Source organism: Macaca fascicularis, chromosome 1, assembly GCF_037993035.2.
Source record: "Macaca fascicularis isolate 582-1 chromosome 1, T2T-MFA8v1.1".
In the NCBI taxonomy this organism is placed as follows: Eukaryota; Metazoa; Chordata; class Mammalia; order Primates; family Cercopithecidae; genus Macaca; species Macaca fascicularis.
Window position 1 is genome coordinate 172,572,215 of NC_088375.1, and position 26,718 is coordinate 172,598,932.

Sequence of the window (26,718 nt, forward strand, 5' to 3'; positions counted from 1 at the left end):
CCCAGGTTCAAGCGATTGTCGTGCCTCAGCCTCCCCAGTAGCTGGGATTACAGTCACGTGCCACCACGCCCAGCTAATTTTTGCATTTTTAGTAGAGACCGGGTTTCACCATGTTGGCCAGGCTGGTCTCAAACTCCTGACCTCAAGTAATCCGCCTGCCTCAGCCTCCCAAAGTGCTGGGATTACTGGCGTGAGCCACCGTGCTTGGCCAAAAATCAATTTTTAAAAAGTCTAGCTGCAAAGTAGAAAAACACTTCTATAGCATCGTCTTATGGAAAAACTCACATCCTTCTAAAACCTGAAGTCCTTTTGCTCACTCCTTCACCCTGAAATGAAAAAAACTGATAATACTGAATCTTAGAGACCCACCCAGGACACTTGGGGTCGTCCAGGCTTCTGCCTATTTTGTAGAAGTGGAATCCAAGGGGCTGAATGAGAAATGTGAAGGAATTTCACTGACAGCTTGGTCTTTTGCAGGAAGACAAGGAGAGCACACATATGTCACCTTAAGAATGACTTTAGGCTGAGCAAGGTGGCTCACGCCTGTAATCCTAACACTTTGGGAGGCCCAGGCAGGCAGATCACATGAGCCCAGGAGTTCGAGACCACCCTGAGCAACATGGTGGGACGGTGACTCTACAAAACATACAAAAATTAGCTGGGCATGGTGGTGCATGACTGTAGCCCCAGCTACCCGGGAGGCTGAGATGGGATGATCACCCGAGCCCGGGAGGTTGAGGCTACACGAGCCATGATTGTGCCACTGGATTCCAGCCTGGGCAACAGAGTGAAACCCTGTCTCAAAAAAAAAAAAAAAAAAAAAAGAATGACTTTAGACTTTACAGCTCTAAGAAATCCCCATCAAGCCCTTCTGTCTTAAGAGATGATTGACAAGTAACTTGATAGGCAGCAGAGTTAAACCTTCCTGGTGCTTTGACTTGTGAAAGGGGATAATCTGATCTCCAAAGGGTGTGTTCAGCTTTGAGTTCATATAAGTTCAACTTTGAGATATGGTCTGTGAGCTGGCTCAGCCCCGCCACTGGAGAGCTCTTCCACCATCAACATCAGGGACTGACTGAACAACACGGAGGTAAGGCTGGGAGATGTTTGTGTGCTTTGGGGAAGGCAAAGAGGCTAATGTGAAGTTTGCTCTTTTTTTTTTGAGATGGAGTCTCACTGTGTTGTCCAGGCTGCAGTGCAGTGGTGTGATCTCGGCTCACTGCAGCCTCTGCCTCCCGGATTCAAGCAATTCTCTGCCTCAGTCACCGAAGTAGCTGGGACTACAGGCGCCCGCCACCATGCCCGGCTAATTTTCGTATTTTTAGTAGAGACGGGGGTTTCACCATCTTGGCCAGGCTGGTCTTGAACTCCTGACCTCAGGTGATCCGTGCCTCGGCCTCCCCAAAGTACTGGGATTACGGGTGTGAGCCACAGCGCCTGGCCAGTTTGCTCTTTTTAAAAAGTAAATCTTACACTCCTGGGTGTAAACTTCTGCGAAAGGTTCCGAGAATAGAGATGGGGGCAGAGGAAACCCAGGGGGAGTACAAGTTGCCTGCCCTCCAGTGAGCTTGCAGCCAGTATCATCTAGTATGGGAGGCAGATGTGAACATATGCAGGTCAGAGTGGAGAGAGGAGACAGGAAGGAAAGGGATTCCTTCTGGGGAAGGCACAGGGACTGTGAGGTCCTTAACTGGACAATAGGCATTAAGGTCTCTGTAGCCTGAATGTGCTTCAGAGCTGTAGTATGCGGAGTCCTTTCACCTGGGTGGGGCCAGCGCCGGTCCTAAGATCTGCAGCTGTGGTGCTGTATTTTGCATTACTCAGATCAGTAAACTTTTCTCTCATGTCCCGCTGGACCCAGAGGCCTGGAAATGTGGCTGGTGCCCTGGCCCCCCAACACGGGGGAGGTGGGTTAAATTTATGCCTGCAGGTCCTTTAAACTTATGCTGCTTCTTGGCTGGGTGCAGTGGCTCACATCTGTAATCCCAGCACTTTGGGAGGCTGAGGTGGTGGATCACCCGAGGTCAGGAGTTTGTGATGAGCCTGGCCAACATGGAGAAACCCCGTCTCTACTAAAAATACAAAAATTAGCCGGGCGTGGTGGTGGGTGCCTGTAATCCCAGCTACCAGGGAGGCTGAGGCAGGAGAATCGCTTGAACCCAGGAGGTGGAGGTTGCAGTGAACTGAGATTGCGCCACTGCACTCCAGCCTGGGTGACAGAGTGAGACTCTGTCTCAAACAAACAAACAAACAAATAAATAAACAGAAAACTTATGCTCCTTCTTGTTAGGCACAGTGCTGCTGTAGACATCTTGAGTGGTTGTTTAAGGCAGGTAACTAGATCTGGAGTTGCTGGTGATGGGTATGCATTACCATTAAAGTGAGAACTTCCTAAGTTGCCAAATGGTTGTGTTCACTTAAAGTCTCACTAGGCATTTAATGAACTACTTGGTTTCCCCTCATCCTCCCCAACTCTTATTATCAAATATTTAGTAATTGCCGACCTGAGGTGGAGGAGACCCCTGATCTGAAGGAAGAGAAGGAACTCTCCCAACCCAAAGAGGGGGAGGCCACAGGCCTGAAGAAAGAGGTAGAGAAAATCTCATCCGAGGAAGAGGAGACTGTGGACCTGAAGGAAGAGGTGGAGAAAATTCCCCCACCTGAGGAGGAGACTATGGACCGGGAGGAGGAGACTATGGACCGGGAGGAAGAGAAGGAGAAGATCCCCCCACCTGAGGCGAGGGAGGCCACTGGCCTGAAGAAGCAGCAGGAAGAAATCCTCCCGCCAGAGGATGGGGAGGCCGCAGCCTTGTCCTCTGTGCCTGAGGAACAGTCAGAGACATCTGCATTTGTGGAAGAACCGACAAGCCTGCTTCCCTCTCAATCTGTGTTCCCCTCTCAAACTGCTATCCTCACTCATTCTATGTTCCCTCCTCCAGAGGCATTTCCCCCTCAGGCTGCTGTCCCCCCTCACTCTGTGTTCCCCCCTCCGGAGGCATCTCCCCCTCAGGCTGCTGTCCCCCCTCACTCTGTGTTCCCCCCTCCGGAGGCATTTCCCCCTCAGTCCGCTGTCCCCCCTCACTCTGTGTTCCCCCCTCCGGAGGCATTTCCCCCTCAGGCCTCTGTCCCCCCTCACTCTGTGTTCCCCCCTCCGGAGGCATTTCCCCCTCAGGTTGCTGTCCCCCCTCACTCTGTGTTCCCCCCGCTGGAGGCATTCCCCCCTCAGGTTGCTGTCCCCCATCACTCTGTGTTCCCCCCTCCGGAGGCATTTCCCCCTCAGGCTGGTGTCCCCACTCCCTCTGTGTTCCCCCCTCCAACGGCACTCACAACTCATTCCATATTTCCTTCTGCCAATGGTTTCTGCCTCACTGTTTCTTCAACAGAGTTCTCCCTTTGATGTGAATTTCCTTAATTTGTGCCACCTTCCCCACTGTTTTCCTTTAAGAAGATATTTATTCTCATGTACTCTCTTGTGCTTTGCCTCCATGTTGCATTTAATAACTTAGGGTAAAAGGAACATTAAACTTCATTACAACTGTATGTTCTACAGTGAAATATTGTATATTTATTAAGCTTTCTAAATGAATAATAAAGTAGAAGTCTTTACTGCATGGACCTAGGTTGAGTACCTTTCTTTAAAAACAGGTTTAGGTATTATGTTTTGGAGAATTGAGAAGTCACAATAATTTCCAGATAAGGAACATATTACAATGCATAAAAGCTTGAGCTCCTTGCTTAGAACTTTCCTAAAGGTTCCAGAAAAAAAAAAATTAGCCCTTAGACTTATTTAGGACCCAAATCTTTCAGTACCAAATGTGAAATTTAGCACTGGCTGGGTGTGGTGGCTCATGCCTGTAATCCTAGCACTTTGGGAAGCCGAGGTGGGAGGCCTGGCAGATCAAGGCTGCTATGAGCCATGATTGCGCCACTGCACTCCAGCCTGGGGGACAAAGTGAGACCCTGTCTCAAAAAAAAAAAAAAACAAAACACACACCACACACACACACACACAAGCAAAACATAAAAATCCTTAGCACTTACAGTACGCAGATGGACCCTCAACCTATGGGTGCACACATGTTGAAAACAAACAAGAAAGCTGTAAAGTTAAGGTGATCCCTGAGAAAGTTGGCATCTTAAGATGGGGACACATTACAGAAAACACACACACACAAGAAAATCCCATGCCTGGCCTTTGGTATAACTTACTGAAATAGAAAGCACAGCTGCTTAAAGTTTTTGTCTAGAATCTAGTGACCCTGATTTTAGTGACACCAGAATATATTGATTTTTATGTGTCTGTTAAAAACCTAAAGATCGGGCCGGGGGTGGTGGCTCACACCTGTAATCCCAGCCTTTGGGAGGCTGAGGTGGGTGGATCACTTGAGGTCAGGAGTTCAAGACCAGCCTGACCAACATGGAGAAACCCCACCTCTCCTAAAAACACAAAATTAGCCGGGTGTGGCGGCATGCACCACACCCAGCTACTCAGGAGGCTGAGGCAGGAGAATCGCTTGAACCCAGGAGGCAGAGGTTGCAGTGAGCCGAGATCGCACCATTGCATTCCAGTCTAACAAGCGCGAAACTCCGTATTAAAAAAAAAAAAAAAAAATCTTAGGTCTGAAGCGTGAAGCATTTGGAGTAAAATTCGAAAAGGGCAAACTGACTTCCAGCCACATCGCCACCTAGTGGCACACACCTCAAATGCCACCTGGAAAACCACTCCACTTTCAGGATTTTATAAAGGAATTTTAGTATCCTCTAACTTCAAGCCTATGTTATTACAATGAAAGTAATAAGATGCCACTTAGTATTTACCATTTGCAACATACTGTATTTATTAGACACATTACATCTCACCTCATTTAATCCTCAGAGCAACCTTGTTAAGAAAGGAGCTCCACAGTCCCTGTTTTAGAGGAATAGGTTAGACTTTAGTAAAAGGATTCAAACTCACAACTTTCTGACACCACAGCCTACCTCTCCTACCTAACTTGGGCTAGGTCTTCAACTTTCAAACCTTAGGTCTTTGTCCTTTTCCTGCAGTTTATCACTGTCTTCATGGCATTAATTTGGATTTTTTTTTTTTTTTGAGACAGAGTCTCGCTCTGTCGCCCAGGATGGAGCGCAGTGCACGATCTCAGCTCACTGCAACCTCTGCCTCCCAAGTTCAAGCGATTCTCCTGCCTCAGCCTCCTGAGCAGCTGGGAAAAAATAAGCCTATTTTTGTATTTTTAGTAGAGAGGGGGTTTCACCACCTTGGCCAGGCTGGTCTTGAACTCCTGACCTGAAGCGATCTACCTACCTCAGCCTCCCAAAGTGCTGGGATTACAGGCGTGAGCCACCGCACCTGGCTTAAGCATTAGTTGACTTTTTATTTGCAAACCTTGTAGACTACTTTTCTTACCCCTGGCTGCATGTTAGAATCAACCAAGAAATTTTAAAATCCTCTGATGTCCATGCCATATCCCAGAAAAATTATATCTGAATCTCTGGGGTGGGGCCTAGGAACAGGTATTAAAATCAGTGATTTTATTATGCAACTAAGGTAAAGACCTAATCACAGATCATTCCTTTAATGATGCTCACACAGGCCACAACATGCCTGCTCTGCACCCTCAATGACACACCTTTTCCATTCCCAACCCTGGGTAAGCCATCCATCTTCCTCCCCTACTTGAATTTTTCTGGACTAAATTGGTAACTGTGCTGATTTGTTCCCTATTAGTTCATGTCCTTCAGCTTGATTGGAATGACTCAGCAATTCCATGTGAGCAGCACTGATGAGGTATCTGCTCTGGGCGAGGCCCTGCGCCCGAGGCACAGACAGATTCCTCCGGCTTTGGAGAACAATGGTCTGGAAGGACATCAACACCCAGGCACTCCCTATTCTTGGATAGAGAGTTTCTAAACAAAGGATTTTCCAAAATTTATAAAGAAAAGAGGCCGGGCGTGGTAGATCACACCAGTAATCCCAGTACTTTGGGAGGCCGAGGTGGGCGGATCACCTAAGGTCTGGAGTTCAAGACTAGCCTGACCAACATGATGAAACCCTATCTCTTCTAAGAATACAAAATTAGCCAGGCACGGTGGCACACGCCTGTAATCCCAGCTACTCGGGAGGCTAAGGCAGGAGAATCGCTTGAACCTGGGAGGTGGAAGTTGCAGTGAGCCAAGATCACGCCTTTGCACTCTAGCCTGGGCAACGAGAGCAAAACTCCATCTCAAAAAAAAAAAGAAAAGAAGAGAGGGCTGGCTGTGATGGCTCATGCCTGTAATCCCAGCATTTTGGAAGGCTGAGGTGGGACAATCTCTTGAGCCTAGGAGTTAGAGGCCAGCATGGGCAATATAACGAGACCTTGTCTCTCTCTAAAAAAAAAAAAAAAAAAAAAAAAAAGATGAGAGTAGGGTGAGAAGGGTATTTCAGATGAAGAGAATAAAGTGGGGAGACCTATATTCATCCCTAAATAATGCTCTACTCCACTGGGTCTAAGGCATGGGATCTGAATTAGCAGCATCACCCATACCTAGGAGCTTGTTAGAAGAAATGCAAAACTGGCTGGGCACAGTGGCTCATGCCACTGTAGAATAGTGCAGAATGGTGAATGAGTAGAATGGTGCTTCTCAAACTTTAGCACGCTCCAGAAACACCTGGAGGGCTCCCCCAGCATTTCTGATTTTGCAGGAATGGCGTGGGATTCAAGAATTTGCATTTCTTTCTTTTTTTTTTTTTTTTTGAGACAGAGTTGCACTCTGAAGCCCAGGCTGGACTGCAGTGGCACAATCTCAGCTCCACTGAACCTCCACCTCCTGGGTTCAAGCGATTCTCCTGCCTCAGCCTCCCAAGCAGCTGGGACCACAGGCACCCACCACCATGCCCGGCTAATTTTTGTATTTTCAGTAGAGATGGGATTTCACCATGTTGGCCAGGCTGGTCTCAAACTCCTGACCTCAAGTGATCCACCTGCCTTGGCCTCCCAAAGTGCTGGGATTACAGGCATGAGCTACCATACCTGTCCATATTCTTTTTTTTTTTCTAAATATTTGTGTGTACATAATAAAAAATTAAATAGTACAGTACATGATAAAAAAAATTCAACACTTGCCCTCCCTAGAAGCACACTGAACTTTTCTCTTTTTAATTCTAAAGAATAAGCTAAATAATATTCTTATATGCCTATTTTGAAATGTACTATCTTGGTGTCCACTGATTCCGTACTCTAAGGGATGAAAATTTAGCTAGCCAAACTCTTCCACTTAACTGTTACATTATTTTTAAGTTCTACTTGTTTCCTATGTTTGAAAAATCTACTCAATCCTCTGTAGTTCTAATACTTTCCAACAACTTTTTATCTCAATTAAAAAAAAAAATCACATCTATTCATTTATGTAATTTTTTTTTTTTTTAATTTTGAGACAGGGTCTCCCTCTGTCATCCAGGCTGGAGGCACGATCTTGGCTCACTGCAACCTCTGCCCCCCGGTTTCAAGCAGTCCTCCCACCCCAGCCTCGCCAGTAGCTGGGACTACAAGTGCATGCCACTATGCATGACTAATTTTTGTATTTTTTTTTTGCAGAGATGGGGTCTCACCATGTTGCCCAAGCTGGTCTCAAACTTCTGGGCTCAAGCGCTCTGCCAGCCTCGACCTCCCAAAGTGCTGGGATTATGGGTGTGAGCCACTGCGCCTGGCCCATTTATATAATTTTAAAAGTCAAAATGATTCTATAGTATTTAATGAAAGAGTCCTTGCTCCTTTACCCCCATTACAGATTCTTACTCCCTAAAAGCAACTACTTTCAACTGTTTCTCCTAGTATTTGCTTCCATGTTCACGTTGCCCAGGCCAGAATGCAGTGGCGAGATCTCGGCTCACTACAACCTCTACCCCGGGGTTCAAGCGATTCTCCCGCCTCAGCCTCCTGAGTAGCCAGGATTACAGAGGTGTACCACCACGACCGGCTACTTTTTTGTATTTTTAGTAGAGACAAGATTTCTCTATGTTGGCCAGGCTGTTATTCTTAAATAACAGTTTTACTTCTACTTCTTGATTTTACAATTTTTGATATCTAATTACTTCTTATTGTGGAAGATAAAGATTTAACTCACATTTTCCTTCTACCAAAACACCACAAATCCCCATGCTACTAATAATTCATGCAGCCAGGCGTGGTGGCTCATGCCTGTAATTCCAGCACTTTGGGAGGCCAAGGCAGGCAGATCATTTGAGGTCAGGAGTTTGAGACCAGCCTGGCCAGCATGGTAAAATCCCATCTCTACTGAAAATACAAAATTAGCCGGGCATGGTGGTGCATGCCTGTAGTCCCAGCTACTTGGGAGGCTGAGGCAGGAGACTTGCTTGAACCCGGGAGATGGAGGTTGCACTGTATGCCAGCCTGGACAACAGAGCGAGACTCCGTCTCAAAAAAATAAAATAATAATAATTCATTCATACTAATGTTTGGTTATATTGGTTTTTATTATTATGACATTATAGTTACATAATGTTATTATTTACTTATTTAGAGCTGGGCGACAGAGTGACTATGAGTGCAGTGCTGAGTGCGGTGCTATGATCATAGCTCACTGCAGCCTCAAACTCTTCTGCTCAAGTGATCTTCCTGCCTCAGCCTCCGAGCAGCTAGTTTCTATGTGCTTTTTTTTTTGAGACGGAGTCTGACTCTTGTTGCCCATGCTGGGGTGCAATGGGGTGATCTTGGCTCACTGCAACCTCTGCCTTCCGGGTTCAAGCGATTCTCCTGCCTCAGCCTCCTGAGTAGCTGGGATTACAAGCATGTGCTACCACACCCGGCTAATTGTGTCTTCTTATTTATTTGTGAGGAAGACAGAGCTGAACAAATTATATCAATATGTGCAAATATCAATACAAGATTTTGCTAAGGGAGAGCCTTTTTTTCTGGTCAGTTACATTTGAAGTAGGCTCCTCGTAAGGTCTTTGTAATTCAAGGTCCTGGGCTCCACACTGAAGAGCTGCACCGTACTGCCTCTAGGGGTCAGCATAACGCGAAGGATGAGCAAGCACAGCCACCCATTTCAGAAAGCAAAGATTTGTAGGGTGGAGGAAGGAATGCAGGTAACTATGCAGGTTTCCACTGAAAGTGAGAATGAGGAGTTGAGGGGAAGCAGATTCTATGCCCAGTCCACACACTGTTTTGATTTGTGTTCAATAGACGATCAGGGACCCAAATAATTTAATAATATTTGGCCTATCACATAAACTCCCTTGAAATTAGTGACAGGATTTTCTTTTCTTTTCCTTTACAATTTTAACTTAAAGACCAGTGTGATAGTAAACTGACAGGATTTTCATTATACTCCTCATACATACTGAAAGCCACTTACTTTTTAAAATTTTACTTTATTTTATTATCATTATTATTATACTTTAAGTTTTAGGGTACATGTGCACAACGTGCAGGTTTGTTACATATGTATACATCAGTCACTTACTTTTTAAATGTCTGTTTTGACACTTTGGACTTAGACCACAGATATTAAACACCACAAATTGCTTGTCCCAAATATAATGGTTTTTCTTTTTTTCTAATTTTTATTTTTTATTATTAAATATCTATCTATATATTTTTTTTTTGTAGAGATGGGTATCATACCACATTGCCCAGGCTGGTCTCAAAAATCCCAGGCTCAAGCAATTCTCCTGCCTTGGCCTCCCAAAGTGTTGGGATTACAGGTGTGAGCCACTGTGCCCAGCTATGTAATGGTTTTTCAATTCGAACTTCCTATATATTTTTTATTTATTTTGAGCCAGGGTCTCACTCTGCTGCCCAGGCAGGAATGCAGTGGCACAATCATGGCTCACTGTAGCCTCCAACTCTTAGGCTCAAGCCATCCACCTACTTCAGTCTCTTGAGTAGCTAGGACTATAGACACACACCACCACGCCAGGCTAACTTCTTTATTTTAATTTTTTTTAGAGATGGGGTCTTGCTATGACCTAGGCTGGTCTTGAACTGCTGGCCTCAAGTGATCCACCTGCTTCAGCCTCCCAAAGTGCTGGGACTATAGGTGTGAGCCACTGCACCCAGCCCAAATTTCTTATTTTAAGGCTAGAATGATGAGTGGCTGGCTGGCCCTCTCTCTAAGGTAGTAAATGGTGGGCTTTATTCTTTTTATCTATAAACTATTTTATTTTTGAGACAGTCTCACTCTGTTACCCAGGCTGGAGTACAGTGGAGTAATCTCGGCTCACTGCAACCTCCTTCTCCCGGGTTCAAGTCATTCTCCTGCCTCAGCCTCCAGAGTAGCTGGGATTACAGGCACCCATCACCACCCTTGGCTAATTTTTGTATTTTAATAGAGACGAGGTTTCACCATGTTGTCCAGGCTGCTCTTGAACTCCTGACCTCATATGATCCACCTGCCTCAGCCTCCCAAAATGCCAGGATTCCAGGTATAGGCCGCCGCGCCTGGCTACCTATAAACCATTTTATATTACCTCTGCAGAAGTGTGGTAAGCATACATTTCTGGGGGAACTCATTAATGAAACTCACTGCCATTATGCTGCCTCTCAGTCACTGCATGGTGTCAATCTCAGAGACATTTGAAGGGCTAAAATATAAGCAGGGGTAATTAACAGCACACTTTGCTTTTATATCTTGGTATATTTCCTCGTGCCTCGGAACAATACTGCTGGGGACCACAGCTGATTTTCTGCCTTGGTTGATGACTGCTATGCAGTGAGAATTTAACAGTGTTGGCAATCTATGCTACAAGAAAAAGAGCATTGTATTTTTCCTCTTCCTTTAAGGGGAAAAGAAGAAACAGCACTTGGGCAGTTCAGTAACAGTCTTTGGGCATAAGAAAAGAAATCATTTCTTATTCCTTACAAACTGATTTACAAAAGAACACTGGAAGCTAAAAGCCGTGTTGATTTATCATGTGAAGCAGAGAGTAATTTTTCTCCCCTTGTTATGCTTTCATATAATCATGCTCACTGCCTGTATGGGTGGCATTAAAGAATTTTTGAATAAAAATAATAATTTCTTGCTTTCAACCTTCATAATTCACATCAGCAAGCACCCTGCTGGGTGGCGATGCCTACTGCCAGTGACGCTCAATCTTTTTTGCGTGCCACTTATCTGCCTCGCACAGCTGCGTGCTCCATTGATCGCAATACCTGCAGGATAATGCGCCCGAAGGCGTTCTTCAGCAGATTAACCACATCCGCGTGAGACAGCCCATCCAAAGGTTGCCCGTTAATGCTGACAATCCGATCCCCAACCTGGAAGCACAAAAGTGACAGAAAATCACTATCATTAAGAAAAATTAAATTTGAGAAGAATGCTTAAAATTCTTTGCAAGTCCTATTTCCCATTGGTGGCTATTGTGAGGATTCTGCGTTACTACTGTGTATACATGTTCAAGAAGCATGAGGAATTTTTTTGGCTTTCCCCAAATACAGACAAATCAGAGCAACAAGAAGGGGGTCAGATTTGATTATTAAAAAGCACAGTAGGCCACTTTTGTATGCTGGTAATGGTGGTGTTTCATACATCCATTGCCAGTAATAGCGAGGTGTACACATTAACTGTTCAATAAAGTTCTAATGAGGAAGCCAAATATTTTCTGCTTTATTTTTCTACTGAAATTAAGATTAAGGGGCAACAAGGGGGAGAAATCATAAAAATGGTGATTCTTTTGATTGAGGGAAGACTCTAAGGTCAAATGTTTCTCAGTTGAGAGCTGAGTTTGGGTGAAATGAGGTGCTTAAAAGGGTAAAGGAGGGTTTGCAAAGGGGCTGCAATTTCTTCTTTTATTGAGAAGCTTTGATACAAATAATAATATTTTTACGTGCCTGGGGACCTAATGAATTTCTAAAGGTATAAAGCTTCTTTAATGCATCTTGCCCTCAGCCTGGGTCTCTGATGGCTATTGGAATTCCAGTTTTAAACAAGGTGCCCAGGGCTGCAACTTCCTCTCCCACCCCACCACATGCTGTTAGCTCTTCAACCAGTTATCTTTTGTTTACTTTAAGCTTCTGTGTCCGTGCAGCCACTCCACTGGCCTGAATCATGGCAATAAATATAGGGATATCTCCTAAGGGACTTCCTCTTCCTCCAGCAATACTGATTCCAAGGGCATCACTGAGCTCCTAAAAAAGAAAGAAAACATAATGCTTATATTTTTAATAAAGAGCCACAAACTGACTATCCCCAGATAGCTGTTGAACAAAATCCCTCCATGAGGTAGGAGGCCAAGATAACACAGGAGTTAAATGTGGAGACTTCGGAGTAGACAGCTCTAGCTCTTTTTTTTTTTTTTTTTTTTTTTGAACAAAGTTTCGCTCTTGTTGTCCAGACTGGAGTGCAATGGCACGATCTCAGGTCACTGCAACTTCTGCCTCCCAGGTTCAAGCAATTTTCCTGCCTCAGTCTCCTGAGTAGCTAGGATTACAGGTGCACGCCATCACGCTTGGCTAATTTTTTGTATTTTTAGTAGAGACAGGGCTTCACCATGTTGGCCCGGCTGGTCTTGAACTCCTGACCTCAGGTGATCCACCCGTCTTGGTCTCTCAGAGTGCTGGGATTACAGGTGTGAGCCACCGTGCCCAGCCCCAGCTCTAGCTCTTAATTAGTTGTGGGGTCTTGGGGGAAGTTACTTAACCTTGTGAAAATTGTCAGAATCAAATTGGAGTCACTTGTGTTAAAAAAAAAAATCCTTACCAATAGAGCCAGGAAAGGCTATGAAGAAAGGGTTCTCAGGCTTGTATGCCTGATAACAAAAATTATCACAAAAGACTGCAAAAACCACAACCCTGCAGGAAGGATGTCACAACCTTACATTAAAAAAAAGTTTCTACAAGTGCATTTGTCTGGCAAATGCCTGTCCAGCCTTGGGCTGTGTGTCACCCGTGTTATTAATCTTTGTAGCCAAGGATAATTATCTCAAAATAATTATATATTCCTCATTTTGTCCTCTAAAAACTTTTATTTTCCTTACCTGCCTGAATATGCACGTAGTCTACCATGGCCCGCATATTCCCATTCCTCAATAAACACCATTTTCTTTTAGAGAGCCTCTCTGTTATTTAGGCTGACTACCTCTTAAAGCCTCCATCTCTATATATAAAATGAGAAGAATACTACATACCTGACAGTGTTGGTCTGAGCATTAAATGAGATGGTATGGCACACTCATGGCCTACAGAAAAGGCTCAATAAAAGGCAATAGCAGGAGTAAATTAAACACACACACACACACACACACACACACACACACACACACACACAACGCCCTATGCAGCTGCTTAGTTTAGTGGCCAATTCTGATGCAGACTTGGCAAGTATATTCTCATATGGTGTTTATGATTAAACTGCCACACATACTATGCTCTTCTGGGTGTGAACAAACACATTTGGCTTTAAAAGACTGCGTTAAAACAAAGGATCTGAGAGGACACCCACTGTAGTGACAACAGTTTGAAGAGAGACATAAAATGTGGCTGAAAATGTTCCCCAAGATGGACTCTGGTGAAGAGACTTGGCTCTAGTCCAGTCTTTTCCCACATTAGTATCATAGGGTTAATATTTTTAAAATCACTAAAAGAACAAATGACAAGTCCCAGTTCTGGCATGGTAGCACAGACACGTGACAGCATATCGCTCCTGCTGGTTACAATCAAGATGTCTAGTCAAAATGTAAAAAACAACTACCTGGGGCCTCTGAAACAAAAAGAAACCAAATAAAGTGTGGTGGAGAGTCAAAACTTGGAGAAATGACAGCAGCGAGGGGAAATTCCCAGTTTTATTTTTTTTCCTGGCAGCTTTACCCTGAGGGCGATTCCCACTCAAGGAGCTGGAAAGGTAGGCTGAATGCTAACATTCAGATAGAAATTCCATCCTTCTAGGCAGAATAATCAGGAAAAAGAGGGAAAGAGAAGAAAAGCAGAGTAGAGGAAGCAGAAGAAAACGAATCCTCAGTTCTGTTTGTGAACCCACAGAACTCTCAGGCTACGTATGTGTGGGACAGACCCAAACCAGCATAGCAGAAGCTTAGAGGCTGAGTGCGGTGGCTCACTCCTGTAATCCCAGCACTTTGGGAGGCCGAGGTGGGTGGATCACTTGAGGTGAGGAGTTTGAGACCAGCCAGGCCAGCATGGTGAAACCCTGTCTCTAATGAAAATACAAAAAATTAGCTGGGCATGGTGGCATGCACCTGTAATCCCAATTACTTGGGAGGTGGAGGGAGGACAATGACTTGAACCTGGGAGGTGGAGGTTTCAGTGAGCCGACATTGCACCACTGCACTCCAGCCTGGGCAACAGAGCGAGACTCTCTCAGAAAAAAAAAGAAAGAAATTTCTGCTTGGATCACGTGTGGTAGAACAGGGTAGGTAGGAGCAGGTTTTATTACAAAAGCCTGTAAAAACAAGTGGCTGAAATGACTAAGGAAATATAAAATAATATTATTTTTGAAATCTTAGGGGAGAAATGTATGCAATAATTTTTTGGCTTTGTTTAAATCCATCATGATGTTTCCTTAATTTATCCATAATTATCTATACTGTTGGTACATTTAACTTCCCCATGATAGGAACATTTGAGTTGCTACTCTGGTGGAAAAATACTGGGAACAAATAAGGCAGATTTAGTCAAAGCTGTAGCTAATAACAACAGAGCCACTTCCTAGGCATTCCTGATGCACTAGGTACTATGCTAAAGATATTACATTCATTACCTCACTTAATCCACACAACAATATTTACCTTTGAGGTAAGTTAGTGTTATCACTCCCATTCTACAGACGCGAAAATTGAGGTTGAGGTTGACTTGCTAACTATTATAGAGCTAATGGCTTTTTTTTTTTTTTTTTTTTTGAGACAGGGTTTTACTCTGTCGCCCAGGCTGGAGTGCCGTGGCATGATCACGGCTCACTGTAGCCTCAACCTCCTGAGCTCAAGCGATCCTCCCACTTCAGCCTCCCAAATAGACCACAGGCATGTACCACCATGCCTGGCTAATTAAAAAAAAAATTATTTGTAGAGACAGAGTTTCCCCATATTGCCCAGGCTGGTCTCAAACTACTAGGTTCAGTGATCCTCCCACCTCGGCCTCCCACAATGCTGGGATTACAGGTATGAGCCACCACACCCAGCTGTACAGCTAATGTACAGGCTGAATTGTGTCCCCCTAAGAATCACATGCTGAAGCCCTAAGTACCAGGGCCTCAAAATGTGACTGTATTTGGAGATAGGGCCTTTAAAATGAGGCCAGGGTGAGCCCCAGTCCAATGTGACTGGTGTCCTTATAAGAAAAGATTAGGACATAGGAGAGACACCAGGGATGATGAGTGACACACAAAAAAGGCCACGTGAGGCTACAGCAAGAAAGCGGACATCTGCATTCCAAGGAGGGGGGCCTCAGGAAAATCCAAACGTGCAGACACCTTCATCTTGGATCTAGCCTTCAGAACTGTGAGAAAATAAATTCCCGTTGTTTAAGCCACCCAGTCTGGGGTGTTTTGTAACTGCAGATCTAGCAAACTAATGCAGCTAATAAATGGTAGAATGCTCTCAAACAGAGGTATCATTAAATCTAGAGAAGTAAGCTCTGCTGGATATCACTTTACTGCAGTGGATTACCATGATTACAACAAGGTCATTATTTGTTCTTGAACCCCTCATTTAGGTCAAAGTGAGCAAAATAAAAGTCTACTTTTGGCCGGGGCTGGTGGCTCATGCCTATAATCCCAGCACTTCAGAAGGCTGAGGAGGTTGGATCACTTGACGGCAGGAGTTTGAGACTAGCCAGGCCAACATGGAGAAACTGTGCCTCTACAGAAAATACAAAAATTAACCAGGCGTGGTGGTGCATGCCTGTAGTCTCAGCTACTTGGGAGACTGAGGCACGAAAATTGCTTGAACCCCGGAGGTGGAGGTTGCACGGAGCTGAGATCACGCCACTGCATTCCAGCCTGGGCGACACAGTGACTCCATCTCAAAAAGAAAAAGAAAAAGAAAAAAAGAGTCTACTTTCATTAGATATCATCACAGAGGAGTCTGAAAATCAGGGTTCAACAAATTTATGAACTGAAATACATCTTATACAATCTTCTCAAAAGCGGAATTTAGCAACATGTATAAAAGTCTCTAATAACAAACTTGGCTTTTGACCCCGAAACTTCATTTCTAGGAATTAATCCTGAGGAAATTACTCATGATATGGGCAAAAATATAAAGATGTTTTACTATAAAAGATAGCAAAAATCGAGAAATATGCTAATTGTTCAATAATAGGAAACTGGTTAAGAGACTTATAGCATGGTTGGCTGGGTGCAGTGGCTCACTCCTGTAATCCCAGCACTCTGGGAGGCTGAGGCGGGCAGATCATGAGGTTAGGAGATCAAAATCATCCTGGCTAACACGGTGAAACCCTGTCTCTACTAAAAACATAAAAAATTAGCTGGGTGTAGTAGCGGGCGCCTGTAGTCCCAGCTACTCGGGAGACTGAGGCAGGAGAATGGTGTGAACCCGGGAAGCGAAGCTTGCAGTGAGCTGAGATCACGCCACTGCACGCCAGCCTGGGTGACAGAGCAAGACTCTGTCTCAAAAAAAAAAAAAAAAAAAAAAACGAAAAGAAACTTATAGCACATTCATATGCTGGAGTACTATGAAATCAATAAAAATCATGCCACATGCTGTCAAAAAATACTCACTTAGTATGTGCCACATGATACCATTTTTGTTTTATAAAACTTTACATGTACAGGTTAAAAGACTAAGATTGAAAAAAAAATAAAATTTACAGGCACAGAATATAGTGGATGAGATTTGCCAAAAAATTCATAGAGGTCATCTCTGTGCTCTACTGTACTTTTCTAAGTCTATTTATTGATGTTATTTAGACCATATTTTTATCTCAGTAACTTGAAAGAGCACACTTACAATCCAATAAATTGTATTGGGGAAAATGTACATTTAATGCAAATCCAACACAAACCAGAAAAACATATATAGCAAAATGACTGACTTACCCTGTTTATCTCAACAGTCCTTGGTTCCATATCTATGCCTATAAAGAAGCAACACAATTAACTTTTTAACATTAAAAAATAATATATTTAGGATATAATATTGTCCCATGAAAAATGGTTTCATTTTCTCGGTCTTTCAAGATAAGACACTAAAGCAAGCAGGTATTGTACACCCCTCCTCAGCATCCAAGCTGGTAGCCAAGTCACCAGGGGCCATGTCCTCTTTTTTTTTTCTTTTGAGACAAGTCTCGCTTTGTCACCCAGGCTGGAGTGCAGTGGCACCATCTCAGCTCACTGCAACCTCTGCCTCCCAGATACAAGCAATTCTCCTGCCTCTGCCTCCAAACAGCTGGGATTACAGGCGCCCGCCACCATGCCCAGCTAATTTTTGTATTTTTAGTAGAGACTCGGTTTCACCAAGTTGGTCAGGCTGGTCTCAAACTCTCAACCTCAAGTGACCCACCGTACCCAGCCTGCTGTGTCCTCTATTTTTAAGAAGTGCTCTCTGTCTGAGATTGATGTGGCCATAATCATTTGGTCTGACAAAAGTTGATGCGCTATATAGCAGCAGCTGCCTGGAACATGGTGAGTAAATGCTTGGAGGATTGAGTCATTTGTGTTTTGTTTTGTTTTTTTTAGATGGAGTCTCACTCTGTCACCCAGGCTGGAGTGCAGTGGTTCGATCTCAGCTCATTGCCATCTCTGCCTCTTGGGTTCAAGCGATTCTCCTGCCTCGGCCTCCCGAGTAGCTGCGATTACAGGCATGTGCCACCACGCCCGGCTGATTTTTGTATTTTTAGTAGAGGCGAGGTTTCTCCATGTTGGCCAGGCTGGTCTCGAACTCCTGACCTCAGGTGATCCGCCCGCCTTGGTCTCCCAAAGTGCTAGGACTACAGGCATGAGCCACCGCGCCCAGCAGAGTCATCTGTGTTTCATTGTACATTTTTTTCTACCTTAATCAAAGATAACCCTCCATTCAACAAAAGACTTAAAAGGACCCCTTGTCCCATCCTGTCCCCAAGGATATACACACTTTTTTTTCTTTTTAACTGGCCCAATTTTCCCATAGAAGGTATACACACTTCTCACCTTTCTTCAGTGACCTGTAATTTATTAATTTTCTCTTTGTAAATAATTTTACTTTATGATGCACTCCAGCTTTCTGCTTTTCTGTTTTTCAGGTGCTCTGTGTTGTGCCACTGAAGGAATTTCTTTTTTTTTTTTTCTTGAGACGGAGTGTTGCTCTGTCACCCAAGCTGGAGTGCAGTGGCACCATCTCGGCTCACTGCAACCTCTACCACCCCCTCCAGGTTCAAGCAATTCTCCTGCCTCAGCCTCCCAAGTAGCTGGGACTACAGGCGTGTGCCACCACAACCAGCTAATTTTTTTGTATTAATAGAGACGGGGTTTCGCCATGTTGGCCAGGTTGGTCTCGAACTCCTGACCTCAGGTAATCTGCCTGCCATGGCCCTCCCAAAGTGCTGGGATTACAGGCATGAGCCACCATGCCTGGCCACCACTGAAGGAATCTCTATGGCTTTCTTACCTTCAGAACAGGCCTTTCAGAAAGCTCAGCTTATGCAGCCAAGCTCAAAAAATTAAAAAACATTTAAATTAAAGAGGACTTTTTAAAAAAACACACATATATATATATTTTTAAATTTGGGTAACAGGATAGTTTTGCTGTGGGTGTGTCTGTGTAATACCTGAATTTTTCTGGGAAGGATCTGAAACTCTTTTTGTGCCAACCAGGTTTTGCAGGCCAGTGATGACAGGAGTGAAGGAGGGATGACAGCTGCTGTGTGCGCTCTGTTGACTGCCCTGAAAGAAAGACCCAGGGGTCACCTGTGTGCAGACACTGACTTGGCCCCCAAAATGCATACTTATCCATTAGTGTGCCAATTACTGATGTCACCATAACCATCTAACAGAAAATCATGAAGAGGCCGAGAAAGAAAACAAAAATCACCCACACTTATTCTCTTACTACCTCAACCCAATCCCATTTAGACATTTCCCCCATTGCTTTCTCCATTATATGTGCTTTTGTATATGGTTTCAATCACCAAGATGAAGAACATACAATCATTTCAGCTGTTCTTGCTCCACATAAAATCAAAACCATTTTCCTAGGTTGCCACATAGTGTTTATGTATATATAGTCAGCTAATGGGCACTATGTTTCATTTGGGGTTACAGTCAACCTTATTACCCAAAATGTATTTGGGTATTCCCTTATTACCCAAAATGTATTATGTATTTTGCTAAAACAAGTATAATAAGACCTTGATTAGCAGAAACCTGCCAAAATAGAACCCTCAATTGTGGGGAAAAAAGCACCAAATCTCAAGGGTTTTTAAAAAGGCTTGTTTTAGGGATATATAACATTTTTTCTCAAATATTTTCCTAGAATCTGTAATAATTTAGTCCAATCTGCTAGACCTCCATTACTTGTCCCTTTATTCATTTAAATGAATATGTGAGGTTAATACTGTGTAGTCTTTTAAGGCTAGTGGCTATTCAACAAAAATTGTATACATAGTGAAGAGCCTTCTTTATGTAGACAACAGTATTGCAAATAATGAATAATTTTTTCTAATGAATTGTTCTGCATCAAAACTTTAAGCTAAGCCTAAGATCACCGTTATCAGTTCATAAATTATAATTTGGTACATTTTCTTAACTCTCTGATGAAAATTGTGTTTAATATTTTAATTCCTAAAATATGAAAACCCTCAAATATATAGAAAAGCTGAATTATACAATAGACGTCCATATAAATGGCACCTAGATTTCACAATTAGTATTTTGCTATGTTTCCTTTATCACATAGTTATTTATCTATTCATCACTCATCTATTTCTTTTCTTAAATTCATTTCAAAGTAAGTTGCAGATCTCAATATACTTCACAGTGGCTATATACATTTAAAAGAGTGTTTTTATATTTTTCCTTAAAGGATATGATTTAAATAAATGGTACTATAATAGATAACTACTCAGAACAGGAAGTGCAGCATATTATAACTTTTGCCTTTAAAAAATTTCAGAAAGATGTGTTTGCCAAGACCTTTATTGTATTGTATTATAATTTTTGAGGAGTCTTCCTCTGTCACCCAGGCTGGAGTGCAGTGGTGCAGTTTCAGCTCACTGCAACCTCCGCCTCCCAGATTTAAGTGATTCTCCTGCCTCAGCCTCCCGAGTAGCTGGGATTACAGGAGCCCACCACCATGCCCAGCTAATCTTTAGTACAGACAGGGTTTCACCAGGCTCTTTGGCCAGGCTGGTCTTAAACTCTGGCCCTCAAGTGATCTGCCCACCTCGACCTCCCAAAGTGCTGGGATTACAGGTATGAGCCACCACGCCCGGCCCCAAGACGTTTATAAAAGTACACTTTGCCTGGCTGTGTTGCCTTAGTTGACTGAGGAAAAGATCTCACAAGAATTCCTTCCTCTGCAGGGTAAGGAAATTTCTTCCTGGTTTGTGGGGAAAGTCACTTTAAAAAAAGACGCTTGGTGGCCCCAAAGCTAGAAGTTATTTCTCTCTTAATGAACTCACTTTCTATAAATTAAGTCAACAGCTTATTCTCCTTAGCGCTCAAAAGAAGGCATTTATCTCCCTATTTTGTAACTATTCAGAAGGAAATCTGTGTTCCTACAAGATCCTGATTTTTTAAACAGGTCTGGATGTAAAAATGTTTGGCAATGGAATCTTGTTTTTGCCCACCAGGGTCAGTCTTCAACTCATCATGATGGGAAGACATTTCCTTTTCACAGTCGGCTACCAGCCTTCTTCTAATTAGCCAAATAGGGCAAACTCTTCTATCTCACCCATAATTTTAACCAAGGTGATGATATGTTTACTGTTTTCAAAAATTGAATTAAACTCCTACCCTCTGAAATTAAAATTCTGTGCAAGAAGAGTAGGGCAAAGCATTTGATACTTTGTCCCAGGTTTCTAAAATATGACAGCTCACATTCATATACCAGGTAAGTGATGACGATAGGTTTTTTTTTTTTTTTTTATTTAATGATGCAGCTTCTAAATTTGCTAGTTCTGTCTTTAAGTGTGAACTTAAAAATTACGAAGATGCATCTGGGCGCAATGGCTCATGCCTGTAATCCCGATACTTTGGGAGGCTGAAGGTGGGTGGATCACCTGAGATCAGGAGTTTGAGACCAGCCTGACCATGATGTTTTGAAACCCTGTCTCTACTAAATGTACAAAAATTAGCCGGATGTGGTGGCGGGCACCTGTAGTCCCAGCTACTTGAGAGGCTGAGGCAGGAGACTCACTTGAACCCAGGAGGCAGAGATTACAGTAAGCCAAGATTGCACTGCGCTCCAACCTGGGCAACAGAGCGAGACTCTGTCTCAAAAATAAATAAATAAATAATTATGAAGATGCTCACATACACTCCTCAAGAGGGACAGAAATCCAGTTCTATCCACTACCTTACCTGTTGATCAGTCCAGACTTTTCTTAAATCACACAAACTCCCGTTACCTCTTTGTGCCTTTGTGTATGCTATTTTCCCTGTCTGAGATGCCTTTTCCTTCTTTTTGCCAAACTCCATCTGGACTGAGATTCAGTGGAAGCTCCTCTGGATAGCTTCATTCTCATTTTTCTGTATACAATAAGGCTTTAATGAAATCATTCAACAAAGATGAGTCTTCCATTAAGGAAGAATCCTGGCTAGACAACTGTTTTGTTTGTTGATAGAAGTCTGGTCAATATCATCACTAACTATTAACTCATGGAATCCTACAGCAGCACCATGTCTTAGATATTTGCTGCCCATTAGGTAAGCCAGAAATGGAAAAAAAAAAAAAAAAAAAAGGGTTTCAAACTTAATATGGTGTTTACTGGGTTTGACTGCTTTGAAGATTCCCTAAGATAAGCCAGCTAGTCTGTAAGCCTATCTGAACAATGGTATTTTCCTCACTCATTTTTTAACACCAGTGAGGAACAGGAGGCGGCTAACAGCTTTCCAGAAGTACCTGTGGGCTAACTGTAAGATCAGAGCATCTTCTGAACAAAGGCCTTGGAGAGGCTTCAGAAATAAGGCAACCAGGCAGGGGACCAAAAGTCATGCTTTTAACCTCAAAACTAAGGCGGCCTATCCATAACCCAGAGAGGAGACTAAGGGGTCGCCTATCAGTTTCTATAGTCTCATTATGTACCACATGGGGCTAACCATACAGTCTACCATCTTGATTTTGTCAGCCATTACAATGAAAAAAATATAGTTAAATATACTTTGCTAAAAAAAAAAAAAATGGCACTTACATCAGCCTTGCAAATAAATATAAGATGTTTGCTAACCCACAAAATATCACCCACTAAGGCCTCCCTCCCACAGGAAAAACCCCTACACTTGGTTCTCCTAGGAATATGCCATTAATTGCCCTCAGCATGTGTGAGTGGCTAGTCACAAGTTAACTTTACAGCAATATTTAATTGAATGAATAGAACAATGTTGTGCTAATGAGGGTCAAATTGCCACCAGATGTTGCCTTTTTTTTAAATAAACACAGCTGTGTACATGCGTGCACAGGCGATAAAAAACTAATAGTGAGAGAGAAAAGTGGTTCTAAGAAAACATTTGCAAGCAATAGAGAGAAAAATCGAGGGATTAATGAATTTCCATCCCGCCTTTCATTTTTATTTCAAACACATGAAAATTCACTAAACTTGGTGCTGTGAATATGCTGTACATTAGATATTATTTCCAAACAATCATTTATTAAATGGGGAGTTTTCTCCCAATGGGGGCAGAAGAGTGAGTCAGTCTGATGAGAAGCCATCGACAACCTGACTGTTCTGTGGTGTTTGCCTTGCGGAGGTCCAGGAACCAGCTCGGAGTCTTCCAATCTCTAGCTGCACAAGCCCCTGTGCACACTTGGAAAGGCAAGAAAAGAACAGAAATGAAAAGTAGTAGCATTTACATTCTGAAATATCTTAACAGAGCCTCTCCCTGCAGCCATGAATTATAAAAGGGTAATGAAAGCAACAGGCATAGCCCTAGAGAGAGGAGGATGAATTCTGTGGCTCCTGGAGGGCCCATCTCATCAAACGCATTTAGAGAACAGTCACGGATACTCAGAATGTTCACAAGTATGAAGAACTTGCTTGTGAAATCCCAAAGCAGGTTCCCTTTCATTCTGTTAGTCAATATAACAGAACTTTCTTTTAAAGCTATTCCTGCTCATTTAAAATAATCAGAGATTAAATTTTCAGTAAAAACTAGAGTTAGCATAAAGTCCAACCCATTTTATAATGAAGCTAGACTGAACAGTTCCCACTGGACTTCAGTTGTGCCAGCTGAGTAAAAAGCAGCCTAGCAACTCACCTTTAGGATGGTGGCCACTGTCTCCTGTGAGGCATTTCTCATGTCCTCCCCATTCACAGATAAGATCTGATCTCCCTGAATCAATCTCCCATCCAGGTCTGCGGCTCCGCCTTTCACGATGTCAGAAATAAACACTCCGCTTCCATTTCTGTTAATACCATACAGCAGTGCAGTATTGGCACAACCTAATATCTTCCAGTTTTCATTTTTTTTTTTTTTTGAGACGGAGTCTCGCTCTGTCGCCCAGGCTGGAGTGCAGTGGCCGGATCTCAGCTCACTGCAAGCTCCGCCTCCCGGGTTCACGCCATTCTCCTGCCTCAGCCTCCCGAGTAGCTGGAACTACAGGCGCCCACCACCTCGCCCGGCTAATTTTTTGTATTTTTTAGTAGAGACGGGGTTTCACCGTGTTAGCCAGGATGGTCTCGATCTCCTGACCTCGTGATCCGCCCGTCTCGGCCTCCCAAAGTGCTGGGATTACAGGCTTGAGCCACCGCGCCCGGCCTAGTTTTATTTTCTTTTTGTTTCTTTCATACCTTGGCAATTCGTCTTTATCAGCACATGGAGCTTCCTCATTTTTTAAATGGCTACATACTATTCTATGATGTTTCATAATTTCACTTACCAGTAGCTTACTGATGGACATACAGGTTATTTCCATTCTTTAACTATTGCAAACAACAAGCAATGAATATCTGTAAGTATATCTTTAAGATAAAGTCCTAGTGATGGAATTGTTAGTCAAAGAAAATTGTGACTTTTGAGAACTACACATCCTTTACAATGCAAGTTTTTGTGCTAAGGAATGTAAATTCTCCTTACAAACTCAACCTGAAATACTGATATTCACTAAAAGCAAAAAACATTACTCTAAATGAAACTGCACCAGGTATACATATGCGTCAAAACAAGAAAGCAAACTTCAGCACTGGCTCTGTCAGTTGCTCTGCATCCAGATGTGCACTGATTTTTGCTTAGAAATGTAAGAGACTCAGCTTTTTTGGTTTGGTAATACATTTTCAGAGTGATGGTTTTATGGTGCTGAAGTAAAAAAAAAAAAAGAGAGATTATGACAGCACAATACTTGGCCCAAAATCAGTACTCAAAAATTGTAGCTAATATTTTTATTTTAATAACAGCTTGGACTGTTGAACAAAAGCACTAGGCTAGTCACCAGAGGTCTGTGAGGGCATATAACGTAACATGCATAAAACCAACTTAATTTCTTCCTTAACAACATGGTCAATACACTTTAAGGCCATATTAGGATATTACCTGGAAATCCTATAGTCCTGTTGGGATAAACACATACTAGATACCTAAAAGCCAGTAAGCCATGGAAGCCAGGCTTTGTTTCAAGCTATTAGTTACCTTTCCAATTCACTGCAAGAGAAACTTAGTAATATCATCCTGGAACAAACTACTGTTAAGCAGTATAGACTTCATTTTTCTTTATTTAAAAAAATTTTTTAGAGACAAGTCTTGCTGTGTTGCCAGACTGATCTTGAACTCCTCACCTCAAGTGATCCTCCCACCTCAGCCTCCCAAAGTGTTGGGATTACAGACGTGAGCCACTATGCCTGGCCTAGGCAACATGTATTTCTTTTTATTTATTATTTATTTGTTTACTTTTGAGATGGAGTTTAGCTCTTGTTGCCCAGGCTGGAATGCAATGGCATGATCTCGGCTCACTGCAAACTCTGCCTCCTGGGTTCAAGCAATTCTCCTGCCTCAGCCTCCTGAGTAGCTAGGATTACAGGCACCTGCCACCATGCCTGGCTAATTTTTTTGTATTTTTTAGTAGAGATGAGGTTTCACCATTCTGGTCAGGCTGGTCTTGAACTCCTGACCTCAGGTGATCCAACCGCCTCGGCCTCCCAAAGTGCTGGGACTAGAGGCATGAGCCACCGCATCCGGCAACAACATATATTTCAAAAGAGTAGCCTGGCCACTAGGATTTACCTACCTACATTTTTGGTGCAAACTATTACTTTGGGGACATCTTTCTTTCTTTTTTCCTTTTCTTTTCTTTTTTTTTTTTTTTAAATTTACAGATGGGGTCTTGTTATGTTTCCTGAGAGGCTCAAAGTGCAGTGGCTATTCACAGCCATGATCATAGCACACTATGGCCTCAAACTCCTGGCCTCAAGCGATCTTCCCACATAGCTGGGACAACAGGTACATGCCACTGTGCCCGGCAGGACATTTTTCTTAATAGAAAACTACTATCATGAAGAATTATGTTTATCTCTTAACTATGTCTACTCAACTAGTTTCAACATAGTATGAAATTAACAGTATGACACAAAGCAATGTTCCATGTTAATTTCCATGCCGAAGCAATGTTCTTGACCCAACATTGGATAAATCTCATTCTTGATACCAGGTATTTCTTGGGTATGGCTGCTTTAATTAACCTCTGCAAAACTCAGATCTTAGTAATTCCGAGTGAAAGAACCTTGCTAGCTGTTCTTACTCTGTACAGAAATATGACAGTCTGGGTTGATTGGGCTTGGAATTCTATATTGATATGACAATTTTTTTGGTAAGACCTTGCTCAGAAATATGACCCATGTTGTCAAATGTTCATAAATATCTCAGTTTTAGAAATCCCATCACTACTGTACATTAGGCTTTCTCTTTCAGCATTCACAGGCATCAGAGCTCTGGATGAAAAAGGCAGGTCCCGACTCGCACAGCATGTCTTTACCGTTTCCCAACAATGCTCAGGCCCAGGCCCCGGCCAGCTTTCTTCTGCAGATCCACAGGGAACATCTCCAAGTTCTCCTCATCCCGGTAGTGTGCCTCATCTCTATACACCACCAGCCGCACCTTCTGGGGGGTCTGCCTCAGGGCTGTGATGGCTTCTTCGTGGCTGGAGTTCCTCAGGTCAACCCCATTAACCTGGAACAATGGGCATCCTGAGCTGGGCTGCTGATGGCGAGGCCTCTGCCTGCTCTGTCTGCTGAATCTTCTTGATCTAACCAGTAAAGAATCTCTAGAAATTTCCAGCCAATCTCAAAGCAAACAGGTAGTGACCACGAGCAGTACTAGCTGCTTTGAATATAAAGGAGGTGGCCCTTAAAATATCCTACCCAACATGTGCACAGAGGGTGGATACACGATAATGCAGTTTTACGTAGCTACAAACTTTACTGTGAAACCAGTGAAAGAGACAGGAGAGTGTGCACGCAGGGAATTAACTAGCTCATTTAATTGAGATCAAAGGGAAATAAATATTAGTGTTTAGTCAGCATTGTTAGATTCAGTTTGCTGATTGGATTTGACATCTTCACTCTCATTTATTTACTTATTTTTTTAGATAGGGTCTTGCTCTGTTGCCCAGGTTGGAGTGCAGTG

The 26,718-nt window shown here is 43.1% G+C and overlaps 1 protein-coding gene across 12 annotated transcripts in view; it reads right to left on the reverse strand.

Moving 5' to 3' along the window:
- Nucleotides 1–26,718, reverse strand: part of PATJ (PATJ crumbs cell polarity complex component) — a 426,407-nt gene that overhangs the window by 23,229 nt on the left and 376,460 nt on the right. For all 12 annotated transcript variants that reach the window (XM_045369982.2, XM_045369962.2, XM_045369973.3 and 9 more), the window contains 7 exons: nt 26,069–26,262; nt 23,362–23,509; nt 22,824–22,910; nt 18,717–18,831; nt 17,011–17,048; nt 12,009–12,131; nt 11,157–11,261 (listed from right to left, as the gene is read on the reverse strand). In XM_045369982.2, coding sequence (XP_045225917.2) covers nt 11,157–11,261; nt 12,009–12,131; nt 17,011–17,048; nt 18,717–18,831; nt 22,824–22,910; nt 23,362–23,509; nt 26,069–26,262 — 810 coding nt within the window. The remainder of the gene's footprint in view (nt 1–11,156; nt 11,262–12,008; nt 12,132–17,010; nt 17,049–18,716; nt 18,832–22,823; nt 22,911–23,361; nt 23,510–26,068; nt 26,263–26,718) is intronic.